The sequence below is a fragment of the Podarcis muralis genome, chromosome 17 (genome assembly GCF_964188315.1).
Source record: "Podarcis muralis chromosome 17, rPodMur119.hap1.1, whole genome shotgun sequence".
Taxonomy (NCBI): domain Eukaryota; kingdom Metazoa; phylum Chordata; class Lepidosauria; order Squamata; family Lacertidae; genus Podarcis; species Podarcis muralis.
The window spans coordinates 7,384,970-7,404,396 of record NC_135671.1 but is presented as its reverse complement, the minus strand read 5'-3'; the positions used below and the strand labels follow the sequence as shown (position 1 = coordinate 7,404,396).

At 46.0% G+C, this 19,427-nt stretch overlaps 2 protein-coding genes across 3 annotated transcripts in view; one reads left to right on the top strand and one right to left on the bottom strand.

The window, feature by feature from the left end:
• The window catches only part of ELP1 (elongator acetyltransferase complex subunit 1), a 48,795-nt gene extending 33,960 nt beyond the window's left edge, over nt 1-14,835 (top strand). The window contains exons 29-37 of one of the 2 annotated variants that reach the window (XM_028712194.2): nt 1,733-1,794; nt 4,113-4,175; nt 4,300-4,360; nt 5,665-5,778; nt 7,106-7,217; nt 9,345-9,472; nt 10,840-10,994; nt 13,210-13,288; nt 14,069-14,835. In XM_028712194.2, the coding sequence (XP_028568027.2) occupies nt 1,733-1,794; nt 4,113-4,175; nt 4,300-4,360; nt 5,665-5,778; nt 7,106-7,217; nt 9,345-9,472; nt 10,840-10,994; nt 13,210-13,288; nt 14,069-14,136 (842 nt within the window). In that variant the 3' untranslated portion in view covers nt 14,137-14,835. The remainder of the gene's footprint in view (nt 1-1,732; nt 1,795-4,112; nt 4,176-4,299; nt 4,361-5,664; nt 5,779-7,105; nt 7,218-9,344; nt 9,473-10,839; nt 10,995-13,209; nt 13,289-14,068) is intronic. The other variant, XR_013391169.1, reaches the window with a different exon arrangement.
• Nucleotides 14,836-15,443: 608 nt separating this feature from the next.
• Nucleotides 15,444-18,474, bottom strand: ACTL7A (actin like 7A). The gene has a single exon (XM_028713101.2). It carries the CDS (start codon nt 18,413-18,415, stop codon nt 17,189-17,191), a length of 1,227 nt encoding a protein of 408 aa, XP_028568934.2. The 5' UTR covers nt 18,416-18,474; the 3' UTR covers nt 15,444-17,188.
• Between the last annotated feature and the right edge of the window lie 953 nt (nt 18,475-19,427).

Here is a 19,427-nt window from a genome sequence, read left to right as displayed (position 1 = left end):
TATAATGTGTAAACTTGGAGGTGATTAGAGATGAAGATTTTATTGACATGCATTAATGAAGATAATACAAAGGAACCAGGCGAGGGAGTGGAGGGAAGTTGGGGGATTCAAGTAATCCTAGAATGTGGATTCAAAATTGATTGTTTATATAGTTGTTTTAAATGATTTAGCTTATGTGTGTGTTTTTTAATGCAATGATTTTATTTTTATTTTTAATGAAAATGTGTGTGTGTGTGTGTGTGTGTGTGTGTGTGTGTGTGTGTGTGAAGACTTGCTTTCCTCTTCTCTTCACCTGCCCCCCCTCAGCAAAATATCACAGCTTCTATAGCCTACATATAGTTGGGGTATTTAAAATGAGAGTTGTCATAGTGTCCTCCTTTTTGCTCTTCAAAATATGGCAACCCTGCGTCCCAGCTGCAGGCTAGATCCATAACATGGCACCCTGCCTGTGTCTCTTGTACGCTCAAGGCCTGTTCAGATTATGCATTCTGCCTGAGCTTCTAGTTGGGAAGAGATGGGGAAGAGGCCTCAGGCCTGTGTGTTCTCCTTCCCTCCACAGTGTATGGGATCTCCTGGTTCGTTTTCTACTTTCTCTTAAGGGAGAGTTGGGCGCATGATAGCCTGAGGGCCATTCTCAGCCTTACCCTGGATTTGATCCTGACAGAAGATTACAGAAGAAGCCCTTGGAAACCAAAAGGAGTTTTGAGACAGAGCACCCTGAAGTTAGATCAAGTAAGACAGCATCTTAAAAAGCAGAGACATCACCTTGCCAACAAAGGTCCATATAGTTAAAGCTATGGTTTTCCCAGTAGTGATGTATGGAAGTGAGAGCTGGACCATAAAGAAGGCTGATCGCCGAAGAATGGATGCTTTTGAATTATGGTGCTGGAGGAGACTCTTGAGAGTCCCATGGACTGCAAGAAGATCCAAACTATCCATTCTGAAGGAAATCAGCCCTGAGTGCTCACTGGAAGGACAGATCGTGAAGCTGAGGCTGCAATATTTTGGCCACCTCATGAGAAGAGAAGACTCCCTGGAAAAGACCCTGATGTCGGGAAAGATGGAGGGCACAAGGAGAAGGGGACGACAGAGGACGAGATGGCTGGATAGTGTTCTCAAAGCTACCAGCATGAGTTTGACCAAACTGTGGGAGGCAGTGGAAGACAGGAGTGCCTGGCGTGCTCTGGTCCAGGGGGTCACGAAGAGTCGGACACGACTGAACAACAACAACCCTGAAGTTGGAAATAGTACAGCCAACTTTCCCTCCATGTTATCTGCTTCTCTTCCCTTCTTTGCCATTCTCAATTTTTGCCAAACCTCCTCCCCTACACACAAACTGCTGAATTCCCTGAAGCCCAAATAGTGAGACCAAGTATTCATTAATGCAGATTAAATCCGTGCGGCAGTTTCAACTTGCATAAGTCTGTGCAAAGAATGGGGTTGCTATGGTGCAGAAATTTATATGCCAGTTACACTTCATATCAGGATGCTGTTGTTTATATCATTTTACCAGGCAATACGAATGAATAGAATCCCCTGCTGCTGCTGCTAACTTGATCTAATTTAAGGACTGGATTCTTTAATTAATGGGGATCACATACAAGGAGGAAATCAGAACCCGCAATATATTAAAGCAATAACACAGGCAGGGTTTGTTTAACCTAGAAGTGTTTCTTTTTTCTTCTCCCCCCCCCAATTTTTTTTTTAAATTAAATTCTCTTCCTTCTTTCAGGGAAATTTGCTGAAAAAAGGAAGTATGCAGATGCAGCAATACTCCTGGAACAATATGCCAAGGTATAGCCTAAATTTCAGACGAAGGGCAATATGCAAATTTAATAATAATAATAATAATTTCTCTTCTTCCACCCCCCGCTGCTTGTTGCTTAGATTCCCAGATTACTACCCCTGTGTCTCTTTGTGCTGTCTGGCCTGGGTTCTAAAGACATTACGGTACAGCGGTCAGAGTGTCAGACTAGGACCTGGGAAACCAGGGTTTGAATCCCCACATACCGTATTTATTGCTCTATAAGACTCGCTTTTCCCCTCCTAAAAAGTAAGGGGAAATGTGTGTGCGTCTTATGGAGCGAATGCAGGCTGCGCGGCTATCCCAGAAGCCAGAAGAACAAGAGGGATTGCTGCTTTCACTGTGCAGCGATCCCTCTTGCTGTTCTGGCTTCTGAGATTCAGAATATTTTTCTTCTTCTTTTCCTCCTCCAAAAACTAGGTGCGTCTTGTGGTCTGGTGCGTCTTATAGAGCGAAAAATACTTAGCCACGAAGCTCACTGGTTTACCTCAGGACAGTCCCTGCATCTCGGACTAACCTACCTTATAGGGTTGTTTTGAGGATAAAAAAGGGGGTGGGAACGACATGTGCTGTCTTCAGCTTCTTGGAGGAAAGGCGGGATATAAATGAAATACATAGGGCAAGAATTGGCCAACTAACAACCAGTGAGCTAGATCCTGCCCCCGGCAAATTAAAATCAATGTGTGCGAGAAATATTCATTACTCCCATTCACCTTCCAGTGTAATTATATTCTGTAGTTTGTTATACTTTCCCCCTGGGATTTTGTTTGTAAAGCCCTGACTGTGTTGCACACATCCTCATAATTCTTAAGTTTATTAACCACTTTGCGCCCCCCCCCCTTTTCATATGCTGTGCTCTCTTATTTTACTACTATCTGTAAATCGCTTAAATTTTTTTTTTTGCCAAAGTAATAATCATAAATGAATAAGAATAAAAATGTGCACTCCACCACTGAGACCATTCCATTGTAACTATCCAACCTCCCAAAATTTCAACACTTCTTGCGATGATTTGACCCCTTTCCGTTTTAACAGTAAAGATTCTGCAAACACCCTCCATATCTCCTCAAAATAATTTCTCCTGCATATTCCTTCTCTTACCTTAATGACATGTGTTAAATTATCATTAATAGCTATATCCCAAACCTCTTTATACCATTCTTCCATTTTATATTCTGCTTGCCCCTTCCACTTCCTAGCTATCATAATTGGTGCAGCTGTCAATAAATTGGTGAGCAAATCCTTCCTAGCCTGCGAACCTTCCACCCCATTGTAAATGGATAATAATGCTACCTTTGGACTTTTGGTCAGCTTTAACCCAGTGATTAGGGGACGCGGGTGGCGCTGTGGGTAAAAGCCTCAGTGCCTAGGACTTGCCGATCGAAAGGTCGGCGGTTCGAATCCCCGCGGTGGGGTGCGCTCCCGCTGCTCGGTCCCAGCGCCTGCCAACCTAGCAGTTCGAAAGCACCCCTGGGTGCAAGTAGATAAATAGGGACCGCTTACCAGCGGGAAGGTAAACGGTGTTCCGTGTGCTGCGCTGGCTCGCCAGATGCAGCTTGTCACGCTGGCCACGTGACCCGGAAGTGTCTGCGGACAGCGCTGGCCCCCGGCCTCTTGAGTGAGATGGGCGCACAACCCTAGAGTCTGTCAAGACTGGCCCGTACGGGCAGGGGTACCTTTACCTTTACCTTTAACCCAGTGATTTCTGTTGTCTCCTTAAACACACTGTCAGGGAACTGCCATCAGTGCCGGATGGAGAGAGCAAGCTCCAGAGAGATCCCAGAGAGCGTCCCGGGATTGGGAGAGGCAGCCCATCTTCTGGGGAAGGGAATCAGCTCAGCTCCAGTGGAGAAGGGGGGCAGATGGGGGAATCTGAGAGGGGGTCACATGACTCCTTGCCGGGGACCAGCGGGGAGAGGAAGGGTCCTCCGCTGCCTACGCCCTCCTTGCGCAGAAGGCTTCCGCGCAGGGAGAGTAGGAGGAGACCGGGCATGAAAGAGCTTCTTTGCTGGAAGAAGTTTAAGAAACGCCCACTGACGGATTCTGCCAGCGATTGAGGCAGCCACGGGTGAGTGGCTGTCCGGACAGGAAAGGTTCACTCAGGCAACCCAGCCAGGTGTGGGCACCGGCTTACGCACGAGCAACCCCTAGAGCCATTACACACACTTTGCAAAAAAAAAAAATTGTATATATTTACACCCCCACCACATGTGAACATAATTTCCTGTAAATTGCTTTGAGGCATGTGTAAAGCGACAAATAAACATAAAAATAGAAGGCAGAAAATGCTTTGCTTCCCTTTATCCAGGATTACGAAGAGGCCATCCTCCTTCTCTTGGAAGGGACCACTTGGGATGAAGCCCTAAGATTGGTGAGATCCTTCAAAACATGAACCCATTTTCGTTACCTGCCTGTTGAACGAATTTGTGTTTGTCACTCAACAACAACCTTGATGTGGGTTTTTATGTCCCTTCTCTTTTTCCTCTGTCTCCCAGATTTACAAATATAACAGGACTGACATTCTGGAGACCAACTTCAGACCATCTCTGCTGGAAGGTAAAGCTCCCACTTCATGTTTGCTGGGATGCTCTCAGAAGTGTGGGGCTGCTGGGATTTCAGGTGTTGTAGCAAGACAGGGATACTGGGATGTGGGACTCTACTGGTCTGAGATCAGCACTTGTGCAAATATATTGATAACTGTTGTCTTGGCATGCAGAAACTGCATGTTGTAGTACATTTTTTTTTTCTGGATCGTGCAACTTCAGACTTCAGGCGGGGAATTGTGTGGTCAAATGTTTCCTTTTTGTAAAGCAAACCTTCCTGTGCATGGAAAGCTAGCCCATCAGAGATGACTAGAGAACTGTTTCAGAATGAAATTCTGCCTTCTCTTTTAGTGGGGTTGGGTAGGATTCAGCCTTTTTATTGTTAGACAAGCACTTTTAGGTAATTCCCCCCCCTTGTTTTTTCTTTTCTTTTTTTAGAAATAGTTTGTATTGGTTTTACAAAATAGATCACACAATTAACATTGAAAAACCTTTTTTTTAAAAAATAAAACAAGATTCTTCTGAATCTTAGAACTTCCCTCTTCCCCACCCTGGGTCCTTTGAATATCATATATATATATATTCAAAGGACCCAGGGTGGGGAAGAGATATATATATTTTCCAAAAATAACAAACTTATACAATAACAATATATATTCATTTCCAAATATTTAAAGAGTTGACTTCCCACTAAACCCTTCCTTGGTTGCTTTGTGTTTCTTCACACCACATGTCCTCTGTAGAGGGCCTTTAAATATCTTAATCAACTGCATATTATGGTTCATTCGCATTTTAGTCCTCCAATATATCCAAAGCCTTTGTAACGTTGCAAGAGTTATTCAAAGCCTGCCAAAGAGTTCAAGTATTTACAGTGTACAGTGTAATAATCGATATTTGTCCCGTTCTCTATTGAAGTTTTGATCCTCCTGATTTCTGATTTTCCCAGCCAATCTCACCATCTCTGCATAGTCAAGTAGTTTCATCTGGCGGTCTGCCTATTCCCTTGTTTTTTTCAGCGTATTTGGTTCTCACATGATTTGCATTTTATGGGTTTGTAAGCCACTTTGAGAGACCCCTTTCCGAAAAGCAATGAATAAATGTAATAAAAAATAAGACCGTGATTGTGCTGATACGCTAGTTTTCTGGGTGCCAGGATAAGGTGCGTACACCAGGGAAGATTCACCTTGACAACCTGCCTTAAGCTTGTACAGTGCTGTCTTCTTGATATGGGGTTTTTCCTTGCTTAGACAAAGTTTTTAATGTGCCTGCGTCAGTTTTACTGCAAAATGCTTCTTCCCCTGTTGTCGCCCTCAATAGTTCAGAAAAATCATTTGGCGTTCCTGGAGACTCAGAAAGCAGCATTTTCTTGCCATCAGAAGCGCCTTTCTGTGGTCAGAGAGCTGAAGCAGCAAGCCCGGAATGAGATGCTGGGTATGGACTGGGTTAGGGTCTTGTGTGCTGCCACAGATTAGCTCCTGGGCTCAAGCTGTGCTTTGAGATAGACCTAGTCATGTAAGATAAAGCTATCAATGGCTACTACTCGTGCTGCCTCCGGGTTCACAGGCAATATTATGTGAGCTTCGCCTTTGAGCCAGTGCCAACGACTGGGCTCAGCCTCTTCCGCCCTGACTGGGCCAGGCGAGCTGGAAAGCACTTCCAGAGTCCTTCCACTGCAGAGAAGCAGGCCTAAGTGCTGTGGACTCACAACTTAGAGCTGTGAGCACCAAACTCAGTTCCAAAAGTCAGCGGAGCACAGCAGAGCATGAACCACACGAACGACAGCTCTGAAGTATAACTTCTTTTATTCTCTACACCTACTGCATTAACTAACTAAAGAGTAATCGGAGACGCTGGACTGCATGAGTGTTACAGCTGCTTGAGCAGTCACCTTATCTATATACAGATAACACTCAGACTCCCTTTGAAGTCAGGCTGGAGAGGAAGAAGCAATGAGCAAAATCCGCCCCCTCCTTTCTGAAACACTGTCAGCAGATTCTTGCGATGGGAGGGGTGAAATATCCTCATATTAGCTCCTGAATGCCTGGTGCTAGGAATAAACAACTGGGTGGAGAGGGTCACTGTTGCCTCTATGCCGTGTTTATAGGGAGCCAGTGTGGTGTAGTGGTTAAGAGTGGTGGACTCGTAATCTGGTGAACCGGGTTCGCTTCCCCGCTCCTCCACATGCAGCTGCTGGGTGACCTTGGGCTAGTCACACTTCTCTGAAGTCTCTCAGCCCCACTCACCTCACAGAGTGTTTGTTGTGGGGGAGAGGAGAATGTTAGCCACTTGGAGACTCCTTCCAGTAGTGATAAAGCGGGATATCAAATCCAAACAACTCATCTTCTTCTTCTTCATCAGCTTACCAGAGGCATATGGATGGTCACTGTTGGGAAGAGGAGGCTGAACTGAATAAGCCCTATAGCAGCAAGGAGTCAGTGTATGTTCTTACAGACTAGCACCATGGAGGCCAAAGTTTGAATTGCAGGCCTATGATTATATCAAATCAGTTTCATCCCAGGTTCAAATCACGGCTCACTTGTGGAGCGACTTTGCAAAGTCACTCTCTCCCTGCTTTTGGGCTTCCCTTTGTGAGATGGAACAGCAATAACTAGCTGTCTGGCAGAATTGTTTTGGAGAAAAAGGCCCGTCAGAGATTGCCAGGTGTCATAGAAATACTGTGGTGTGGGGAGGATTTAGGAGGTGGTATGGGGGATGTTTTGTTCTTTCTACTCCTGATCCAGGTGACTGACTTTTGCAGATCTCGAACTGCCAAACTGCCCAGAATCGGATCTCTTTTCTGATGCCAGCAGCATGGTGACCGCTAGCGACGCGAGTTCCAAATACACTCACAGTAACTCGAGAATATCTGCGTATGTACTTTGCCCTCGCAGCAGCTTTTCAATGGCCTGGTTCAGGTGGGAAGGTTGGGAATTATGTTTGCACAAATGGGGGTTGTGCCTGGTTCTCTTTTGCAGATCCCATTTATTTGATCATCTGCATTAGGGCTTTGATCACCAAGCAGGCCAAAAAGTAATTGCTTCATCCATGCAACATTTTAACCTGAACGGTTGCCTAATTTCACCTGTAAGGAACATTGTTTTCAGAAGTGTATGTGTAATTTCAATGTTACATCTCTCTTCGCGTTTTATGTGTCGTGCTGATAACAAGCAAGCACACGCACTCTGTAAGTCTGAAAGTATTGCTGTTAGGTGGTACTGAGTTTATAATAAACTCAGTCTATTTACTTGGGTTGTATGGTTAAACACATGCTCCCCACTTGCAGACCTGTGGTGCCCTAATAGTGGTAGTAGTAGTAGTAGTAGTAGTAGTAGTAGTAGTAATAATAATAATAATTTATTATTTCTACTCCGCCCATCTGGCTGGGCTTCCCCAGCCACTCTGGGCAGCTTCCAACAAAATATTAAAATACAGTAATGCATCAAACATTAAACGCTTCCCTAAACAGGGCTGCCTTCAGATATCTTCTAAAAGTCTGGTAGTTGTTGTTCTCTTTGACATCTGGTGGGAGGGTGTTCCACAGGGCGGGTGCCACTACCGAGAAGGCCCTCTGCTTGGTTCCCTGTAACTTGGCTTCTCACAGTGAGGGAACCGCCAGAAGGCCCTCGGCGCTGGACCTCAGTGTCCGGGTAGAACGATGGGGGTGGAGACGCTCCTTCAGATATACTGGACCGAGGCCGCTTAGGGCTTTAAAGGTCAGCACCAACACTTTGAATTTTGCTCGGAAACGTACTGGGAGCCAATGCAGGTCTTTCAAGACCGGCATTATGTGGTCTAGGTGCCTGCTCCCAGTCACCAGTCTAGCTGCCGCATTGTGGATTAGTTGTAGTTTCTGGGTCACCTTTAAAGGAGCCCCATATAAATACATAAGATGGGTGGGTCGTCATTGCTCTCTCTTGCACAGATTTCAATGATCCTGCCTTTCTTTGTACCCCAGACGTTGAATCTTCAGTGGTGGTGGGAAAATAAAGGGACAGGTAAATAGCAGCAAGAGGGACGTGGGTGGCGCTGTGGGTTAAACCACAGAGCCTAGGACTTGCCAATCAGAAGGTCAGTGGTTCGAATCCCCGCAACAGGGTGAGCTCCCCTTGCTCGGTTCCTGCTCCTGTCCACCTAGCAGTTCGAAAGAATGTCAAAGTGCAAGTAGATAAATAGGTACCGCTCCGGCGGGAAGGTAAATGGCGTTTCCGTGCGCTGCTCTGGTTACCAGAAGCGGCTTAGTCATGCTGGCCACATGACCCGGAAGCTGTACACCAGCTCCCTCGGCCAATAAAGCGAGATGAGCGCCACAACCCCAGAGTCGGTCACAACTGGACCTAATAGGCAGGGGTCCCTTTACCTTTAAATAGCAGCAAGAGGTTGGAACTAAAAGCTAGTTCTCACTTAAGCAATAAAACTGTCTTGTCCAGGGTTTCCCAAAATTGAGTCTCCAGCTGTTTTTGGACTACAACTCCCATCATCCCTAGCTAGTAGGACCAGTGGACAGGGATGATGGGAATTTGGTAGCTGGAGACCAAAGTTTGGGAAACTGCTTGAGGCTATACCATTTCAGCCTGCCTGTAGGTGCACATGATGGAATACTTCTCCTTACCACCCATTTCCTAAAACCAGTATCCTTTCACATAAAAAACTAGCACAGCCAGACCACAGGTTCTAGCTTCTTCCTAAAATGCTAGCTTTCCGCAGTACATGTGGAGGTATTGACAACAAAACCAAGCTCTCCTCAATCTGCCTTTCGATTTATGGTTTCCCTCTTATCTCCTCCTCGTAAAACAGATTTGTTTTCAAATTTGGGTCCATAGCTGTTGTTGGACTACAACTCCCATCATCCATGACCACAGGTCCCGCTAGATAGGGATGATGGGAGTTGTAGTCCCAAAAACAGCTGGGGACCCAAGTTTGAGGAGAAAAATCCGCCCCCAAAGAACTCCAACTTCACTGTTGTGTATAGATGTCTCATGGCATTTCATCTATTGTAGACGCTCGTCAAAGAACCGTCGCAAGGCAGAGCGTAAGAAACACAGCCTCAAGGAAGGGAGCCCCTTAGAGGATGTTGCACTCCTGGAAGTTCTAGGGGAAATAGTCCGGAGTATTGACAATCTAAAAGGTTAGTCACTGAGGTTCTTCGAACTTTGGATGTCGTCTGAAGGAAGAGGCTCGGAACCAATTCTTTAAAAGCCTGGTTTTGGGGGGGGGAGTGGGGAACGGGACCCCCCCACAAAGAGCAAGGAATTAACAATTTCTAGAGAGAGTTTCTAAATGCAGCGGCTCTGAATTATAGGCTGCCTTCATTAATGGATAAGCCTAAATGACAGAATGACCAATAACAAAGTGAGTAATACAAAAATGCATGGATCCTGGATTACTGAGGCCAACGTTCATGTCACTGCTGGAGAATTCTGAATTAAAGCTACTCTGAAGAGGTTAACAGTGAAAACCTGACACAGGCTAGCTAACTCAGTGAAGAAGCCTGAATTTTGAGGTGTTGAACTTTCTCTCTGTTATTGTTCTCAATATTCCCTGAAGATGAACACCCCTAGCTTCTGACATGTCAGGACCTTAGTCCTTTACAGTGGTACCTCGGGTTACATACGCTTCAGGTTACATACGCTTCAGGTTACAGACTCCACTAACCCAGAAATAGTGCTTCAGGTTAAGAACTTTGCTTCAGGATGAGAACAGAAATTGTGCAGCAGTGGCACAGCGGCAGCAAGAGGCCCCATTAGCTAAAGTGGTGCTTCAGGTTAAGAACAGTTTCAGGTTAAGAACAGACCTCCAGAACGAATTAAGTACTTAACCCGAGGTACCACTGTATGTTAAAATAATAGTGATAGCCACGTTCCCCCCCCCCCTTTTTTTTCTTGGTTTGCCTTCATCACTAGAATACATTCCCAACAGATTTAACTTATTAAGTAGACTTAGGAAAATATATTAAATGTTTGAAGTGCCAGAGCCATTGACATATTTGGCCTGAACATTAAAAGTTGTTTGCTTCTTACTGATCAATAGGGTACAAGGCAGTTTGCCCTTCCTGCCTTTACATCTCATCAAGCAAAACGCTCCTATTGTTGTTTCTTAAAAGGAAACCTGAATATTCAGGGATGGGGATTGGAATGTCCCTGAGGGAATAGGTCCTGCAGAGGCCCCCAGACCCTTTTATTTTCCAGAGGAAAGGAATAGGGGCTCATTTTGTGCGGGCCCAAGAGAGAGGGGGATTCGGTAGAATAAATAATAATAATATATTATTTATACCCCGCCCATCTGGCTGGGTTTCCCCAGCCATTCTGGGCGGCTTCCAACAGAATATTAAAATACAATAGTCTATTAAACATTAAAAGCTTCCCTAAATCTTGTGGTACTTCCAGACTGAGTTTGGAGGGCAGAGTAGCATCTTTGTGTATTATCCCCCACAATTAAAGAATTTCAGTTTTGACTTATAATAATTGGGGCGTGGGGCTTTAATTTCTTCCCAAGGTGAGATACACAGCCTTTTAAAACATCTCGTCCTCTTTGGCTATGACGGGCGAGCCCAGGAGTTGCAGCAAGCCTTTGAGGAGACCCTTCGCTTGGTGGAGCAATCCCTCCTTGAAATCTGGACACCAGATCTGCAGCAGATCCCAGCCAACTCGGTACAAATTTAACTGAGTAATCACTACTTTGCCTTGTCTGCTTTTGCTTATAGCACAAGGGGCTTAAACGCTGCTGGCAGCCTTGTTGGTTCATTACTAAGACCGCAGCTAACCACTTTTCATTTTGAAGGAAAAAAAGTAGTCAAAGGGCTCTGATCTGGCATGCTCTCCCAATTATCACGGTGCTGACAAGGACTACCCAGAGGGAGCAATTACCATATTTTTCTGTGTATAAGACGCCCCCATGTGTAAGATGCCCCTTATTTGGGGGGACTCAAATTTAAGAAAATGGGAGGGAGGTGGTTTTTTTGTTGAGCTTTTTTTTGGGGGGGGGTTGCCAAAAATCGCTCACCCACACATGGCGGAAAATCAGCCTCTCGTCTGTCCCTTTGCCGGCAGAAGCTGCCAATCACCCACTGTATTGCCACAGTGTCAGCCAATCAAGACCAGCCCTTGACGCACGCAGCAACCAATAACACGCCCGATAGCTGCTGACAGCCGTGGCAGCAACCAATCAAACGACCACCCTATGCACTATCCATGTATAAAACGACCCCCACTTTTTAGGGTAATTTCATTGTTAGACATAGACCTGATTGACGTAGCGTTAAGCCAAACGATGACTTTGAATGACTATATGAATATGCTGATTCGAAGAGAGGAGTCTGCCAGCAATTTGCTTCTTCCTGGTCATTTTTGTGCTGTGCTGTGCTACCCAGGGCTAAACCATGGTTTGGCTTGGCTCAGCATATAGTGTGAACCAGGGCTTCGCTCCAGATAAACCATGAGCTATAACCCAGACCTGTTCTTGGGTTTATAGCTCGTGATCTGTCTGGAGGAGTCAAACCACGAACCTGGGTTCAGACATACAGTGGTGCCTCACAAGACGAAAAGAATCCGTTCCACGATTCTCTTCGTCTAGCGGTTTTTTCGTCTTGCGAAGCAACCCCATTAGCGCAGTGTTTCCCAACCTTTTTTGGGCAAAGGCACACTTGTTTCATGAAAAAAATCTCGAGGCACACCACCATGCCAGATGGGGAAATGTCACTTTTTACTTATGTAAAAAAAAATAAAAAAATAGTAACAGCATAGAAGGTAATGGTTAGGCTAGCATCCCTCTTCCAAATATGCTAGGTTTTTATTTGCAGGGACTGTTCTACATGGGAAAGCATTCAGCACTGTCATTCTCCCATCTGCCATCTGAATTGGTACTATTCTGGGTCAACTTACTCTGCTGCATGTGTAGATGAAAATGGCACCAAGTGTGGGGGAGGGGGCAGAACAGGTTTCAGATACAGGATATTAAGCATACACTTACTTCAGGTTGAACTGGTTGCTTGCTTTGCAAGTTTTCATTTCCCAAATGACTGCCTTGGCAAGCGCAATACCTACCAGGCTCAACGCCGGTCTTGCGCTGCCGCTTCCCGCGCTCTCAAGGACCCGGGAGGAGGAAGGTGTGAAGGGAATCCCGAAGGCGCGAAAACCTTGCGCATGCGCAGGCCTTCCGCCTGCGACAGCCCAGTAGGCCGGCTGAAGCGAGCGGCGATGGGATGTGGGAGGGAGCTCGCTCGCCGTCCCGCGTGTGCCTATGTGGGGCACGTTACAGCCCCGTGACGTCAGCGCCACGCAGGCAGCCAGGCAGGCAGACGGCGAGAGCCCCGCGCTGGGCGGCCTCTCCTCGCCGCCGCCGCCCCGCCTCTCGCCGCCCGACTCGCCTGCCTCCCTCCAGGCAACATCTCGTGGCACACCAGGCAACGTCTCGCGGCACACTAGTGTGCCGCGGAACACCGGTTGGGAAACACTGCATTAGCGGCTAAGAGGATTAGCGCTATTAGCGATTTAGCGGCTTAGCGGCTATTAAAGGCTTAGCGGCTAAGCTGTTAAAAGGCTATTAACGGCTTAGCGGCTTTGAAAAAGGGGGGGGGAGCGGGGGGGGGAATGGCGAGACTTGCAAGACGTTTTCGTCTTGCGAAGCAAGCCCATAGGGAAATTCGTCTTGCGAAGCGCCTCCAAAACGGAAAACCCTTTCGTCTAGGGTTTTTCGTCTTGCGAGGCATTCGTCTTGCGGGGCACCACTGTAATGTAGAGCAAAACCACAGCTTAGCCCTGGGTAGCATGGCAGCAGTAGGGCACACTAAACCGTGGCTGGGCTTAGCATTGCATGTTTAGTGAGCCACAGACTAATTGCTCCACTTTCCAATCATTGCAATTTTAGATCCTGGGTCCCAATTCAACTGCCAATAGCATAAGCGCGGCCTACAATCAGCAAAAGACAATGGCTCCAGCAGCACAAGGTGGGTGAGAGAAATTATATGCTACACAAATCAATTGTTACTGTGATTGAATTCAGCATTTAATTTCTGTATACATATAGGTGAAAACTTGTTTGACTGGAAATCCTCTAATCCCAAAGGGTGGGGAGGAAGCTGCTTCTGATTTTGAAAGCTGAGGGAACATACTCTACACATGCTCAGAGGCACTATTCTTTATTTCTTCATATATTCCTGAGTTGGCTCCTAGCATTCAAAACTGGTTCCGGAGCCGATCCCCTACTGATTTGTGACTCATATTACGTTCTGTTTCTATAAAGATCCTAATAAGTAAATAAAACAATTCATACCATGTAATTTCATTATCTAGAATGCTTGGTTTTATTGGTATTTGTAATGAATATTTGATCATATGTAAACTACACAGAGTTTTTTGGTGATTAATCTTGATTAAATATGGTTACCATGAGGCATACCATTCAGTAAAGTTCCAGAAACCATCTGTGCTGATCACAAAGCAATGAGATTAAAAACGGGAATGCCAGATTTTTATACTCTTCATTGATTCATTTTAAGTATGTGTCCAATAGCAGGTGGAATTGTAGGAATGACTTTCATGCTCACAAAGTTCCTTCTCTCTCTCCCCCCCCCCCTTTTAAAAAAAAAAGCTATTGTGAGGTTTTGGCATTTGCATCTCCTTTCACTTTCTGCATTCCCCATACTACATGCAAAATGCATTTGCTTGCCTGCTTATTTTTGTCAATAATTATTAGTATTGTCTTTTGTTTCCCCCCTCTCTCCCAGATCCTGAATTCTTTATACCTCCCAAACTCAACAAAAGCATCCAGTGGAAACTGAACCTTCTCCAATAATCCAGACCCTGAAGCTGTTAGATGGACTGAGCGCCTGTATTTCTGTGTCTTCAGATTCTGAAATATGTGCCTTCTCCAGATCTTGCAGCTGATCATGTATCCTGAAGTGATAAGGGATTGGCAGGCCAAAGTCAGTGCTCACCAACCTTGTTACATAGCTCTGAATTATGGCCTTCCTTCCTTCCCCCTTTTCTCCTCCTGCTGAGTTCAGATGGATTACCTGGACAACCAAACACAAAAGCCTCTGCAAAACAAGCAGGCAACATCTGTTTATTTAAAATTGTTGGCTCAAAACAACATTTTTTTGCTCTTTGGTCCCTTTTTTGGCAGTGGGTATCACAGAACGATCTTTTAAAACTTGAAAGCAGAACTGCGCCTTAGTTGCATCGTGGTTTTCTAGGCTGAATGGCGACTTCTCTGTGTCTTTTAAGGACACCCAACTCAAACTCAAATACGGACATCAGTTACCCTGCATAGCAAAAGTGAAGCACCCACTGAACCAAATGCGCTTTGTAATTCCCCCAAGAGCACAGCACTCCTGGTACAACCACACCACAGCTGTATCAATTGAGTATCTGATGGTGGATTTTCATACGCTAACCTTGAAATACCATGTTTTGACAAAATATTTATAGGAGCTGCCCCTTTTTCTCAAAATCAAGGAGAAAGAGGGGCTAATAAAGTTTCATTGTCACCTTTTCCCATTCTGGGTCTCTATATCTTTTGGTTCCTCTGTTCTTTGTGAACAAACTTTAGTACCTGCATTTTGGAGGGGGGGGGATTTCCATGGAAAAGCTGATGAATCAATGGCGCACGTAATCCTTTTATGGAAAGACGTTTTCTAGTAGCAAAACTAAAATCTTACACTATGTATTTATTTGTGTGGTTTTTTTTAAATTTAAAAATAATACTAATATTTTTATATTGCCTTCACAGTACTCCAGGTGGCATTCATAGGATTCCCTTGTGCTCTCTCATCCAGGCACTGCCTAGATCCAGGCTGGCGTAACTTCAGCAAAGTGGCTGCATTATGTTCCCTCTGACTACACCTGGGGACACCTGTTTTGATTGGTGCCTGCAGGTAGTCCTTGTCTCCAGGTCTGTAATAAATGAAAAACATATACCGTACAGTGGTGCCTCGCAAGACAAAAATAATCCGTTCCGCGAGTCTCTTCGTCTAGCGGTTTTTTCGTCTTGCGAAGCAACCCTATTAGCGGATTAGCGCATTAGCGCTATTAGCGGTTTAGCGGCTTAGCGGCTATTAAAGGCTTAGCGGCTTAGCGGCTACAAGGCTATTAGCGGCTTAGAAAAAGGGGGGGAAAGTGAAAAAATCGCAACACTCTCAAGACGTCTTATGAAGCAAGCCCATAGGGAAATTCGTCTTGCGAAGCAGCTCAAAAATGGAAAACCCTTTCATCTAGCAGGTTTTCCGTCTTCTGAGGCATTCGTCTTGCGGGACACCACTGTATTGGCCTGTATATAAGCCACATTCCCCCCCCCCCCAAATTCCAACCGTGAAAAGTTAAAGTGAGGCTTATATTCGTGACCTTACGGTATGCAGTCAGGAGCGCAGGGCAAACAGTGCCAGGAGTGTGGTGAAGTGGCGCCTGCCCCACACATTGTCCCCTGTCCTCTCCCCTAAGGCCAGGAAAGGAGAGAGCGTGGAAGGGGAAGGGCTGCCGCAACGCGGCGCGGCTCCCCCAACCAGTATGCAGCCAGGAGCAGTGAGGAATGGAGCGGCTTATATTCAGGTATTTTTTTCCTCCCCCCCCCCCTCTAATTTTAAAGCTGTGGCTTATATTCAGGCCATTATGGTAATTCAATGAAATCAAAACATGAGGCGGGGGGCAGAATTATTAGAGGGACTTCTCTGAAGGCGGATAATTCTCTCTGCCCGCAATAAAAAGAAAAATATCTTACTGAAAAGAGCAAAGTATGCCTCAAGTTTTTAGTTAAGAGTAGGGCTTTTCGCAACATAAATTCTGTGCATGCCTACTCAGAACCAAATTCCATTTAGTTCAATGGCATTTACTCCCAGGTAAGTGTGTGCGGGTGGCGCTGTGGTCTAAATCACTGAGCCTAGGGCTTGCCGATCAGAAGGTCAGTGGTTCAAATCCCCACGACGGGGTGAGCTCCCATTGCTCGATCCCTGCTCCTGCCAACCTAGCAGTTCGAAAGCACACCAGTGCAAGTAGATAAATAGGTATTGCTCTGGCGGGAAGGTAAACGGCGTTTCCATGCGCTGCTCTGGTTCGCCAGAAGCGGCTTAGTCATGCTGGCCACATGACCCGGAAGCTGTACGCCGGCTCCCTCGGCCAATAAAGCGAGATGAGCGCCGCAACCCCAGAGTCAGCCACGATTGGACCTAATGGTCAGGAATCCCTTTACCTTTACCTAAGTGTGTGTATAGGATTGCAGTGCTGGATTATGCCTGATTGTGTGCGTGTGTAAATGCTATATTGATATAGCAACTTTAAACTTTTGTTTGTTTCGCTCTGCACTGCTATTCTTGAGCTAGAAAAGGAGTAAGGCATCCCTGAAAGGAACACAACTTTTGACTAATTCACACTTAACACATTTTATAAGTGAAAAGGCTCGTCCCTTTTCCCAAGCAAAAATATTTGAAAGATGTTGGCCTAGCAGGCAGTGGTTTCATGTTCAACTCCATTACCGTTTGGAACGCAAGGCAAAAATAATTCCAGTTTTCCGTTTCTTCTATAAGACAGAAATCCAGCCGGATGCTACACTTGCTTCCTGAGAACGTGACATAACTCACGACTGGATCCAGCAGGAAGGCCTTACCTATGTGCAAATTTGCTGTGCCGCTTTGTGTCAAGAAATGGAAAACCACTTTGTTATAACTGCAGTGTTTACTATGGGCTTTTAATACAGGGAGAATGGAAAGTAAGCAGTCCATTAGTGCTCACAGATCAAGTAACCTTTGATGGGTACTAACCGAAAAGCGGGTGTGAGACTTCTTTAGCCTCTCTGCATCTAGCTTGAGGTGTGTGTGTGTGTGTGTGTGTGTAAGAGTTTAATCAGTGGTGGGAGCTCAGAAACATTTCCTGTAGATGTAAAAAGGACCTCGTTCTTCATATTCTTTCCTATAAACCCAGAGCTGCTGGAAAGCCTTAAGGGAGGCCAAGATGGAGCCTCCGGTCCACACAGACGTTTTCCTCTCAGTGGCAGCTGATGAAATGGGGTTGTCATTTGGGCACATTTTAATCAGCTCTCTCTGGAAGCGGTCAGCAAAGCCCTTAAGCATTGTACAGCCCCCACACAACAAGATGTTGCCCATCAGGTTCTTTTTGAGCGTGACATCGCACTTATTGAGGGAAGTCATGGTGAGGAGAGGCAGCCCCAGCTGCTGCGAGTTGATCAAGGACGGCTTGAAGAGTATTTCGGAGCACAGGAATCTCTCTTTGCCGATGATGATGGTTTGCCCGTCAGGAAGCTCATATTCCATCTCGTATTTCCTGGAAGGTGCCGTTGACTCCTGTTGGAAGTCCACGGAAGTGAAGCAGTGGTTCTCTTTGATATCTTCCAGAATGGGCCAGTCTTTCTCTGTGAACAAGTTCACGGAGTCATTTAATAACTTCATGAGGTGTTGTGTGACATCAGACCCAGCGTAGTCGACCCTTTCAGTAATGCTTGGCATGGTGTAGCCTTCATAAATGGGGACCACGTAGGAAACACCGTGACCGCTCTCTACGACGAGACCCGACGTCTTGCCATAGGAATACATGGACAATCTAGATTGGTAAGCGATGTGCATGGCAGGAGTGCAAAAGCTCTCAAAGAGCATTTCTGCGTATTTTTCTCTGTTGGTGGTAGGGCTCAGGGGCGGATCAGATACTAGGACCGCATGCTCCTCGGGCCGAATCTTCATCTCCTTCAGGAAAAGATATTCCCACATGTCTTGAACAGTATCCCAGTCCACTATGATCCCATGTCTCAAAGGGTTCACAAGCTTCAGGGGTATTCCTGCATCTCTAAGTTCTCGGCCGACAAAAGTCTCTTTCCTATTGTCTCCCGTTTTTGCCGTCTCTTGGATATGCTTGCCCACAGTCGAGGAGACCACATGGCTTGGCTTGAGTTCCCCAGCAAACCCACACTTGCAGGAGCCAGTGCCAATGTCTACGACGACAGCTCTGGTCTCCTTCACCACCATCCTTGGAGTTGCCTCCCCTTCATCTCTAGCTCTGGCTGAACCAGGCCTCATAAGCGGCCCCCTCTTCAACGGCACGGAACCAGAACTTGCACTTCCTCGGCTAGACATTTTCTGTCTCGTTTCTCATTTACGCCCATTCTCTAGGTGCTGGGCTCCATTTCAAACAAGCGGCGAAGCCCACAGTGGGTTTCAGAACCTTCAGAACCTTGATGACACTGGCATTGTGCATTATGACATCATCCACGTTGCAGACGCAAGCAGGAAATGGTCATAATATGCGTCCGCACTGGAGGAATTTGTTAGAATTCCTGCTCCATGATTGCAGTCATGGGATTTTTGTCTATCACATGACGGTGTATGTTTTGACTCCACGGAGTGGGAAGTGACGAAGACAGGATGTTTGTGTTACTGTGTTCTGTGAAGTGGGACTATTGTCCTTTGTTCTTTCTCTTTGCTGTCTGATGCTAGAGAGAGAGGGAGCCATGTTGCAGTGCTCCGTGTGTGTTTATATGTAAATAAAGTAGATTAGCCAAAATGCTGAGTTGCTGAAGTCTGTCACGCAACTGCGAAGACTCTGCGGATCCCTAAGTGTGCCGGTGTCGGTTGGCATCGGTCGCTGTGATGTTCGGGCAGAAGAAAGCTTTTGAAGCTCCCGAACGAACGACTAGGAGGGAGAGAACATGCCAGTCAGGCATGTGTCTCTACCAGGGTCCTACTCAAGTGTAGGACGAGCTCCTGGCAGAATTAAGATCGGTTTGGGGTTTGCCAAAAGAAATTAACAATTGCTGGTACTCTTATTTGATTTGTGATTTATTGGGCATGTTGTAGATACGCCTTGTCGATGGTTCAGTATGAAAGTAAGCAAAGGTCTGGTATATTAGTTATTAAGTGTTCTGGCTTACAGCTAACATCTGTGGAATAGCCTTAGGAATACAATGTGAAACTGTATACCTCAGAATACTCAGTTAACCCCGTCTTTAAGGATCTTGGTCTCTTCTAGGATAACAGGGATATTGGAAAAAAGACCCAATGGCCTTATCAGGCCCTTTCAGGTTACCAACATGGCCTTTAACAGGGGTTCAGGCTTACAGGATCTACTTGGTTCCCCCATGTCACACTA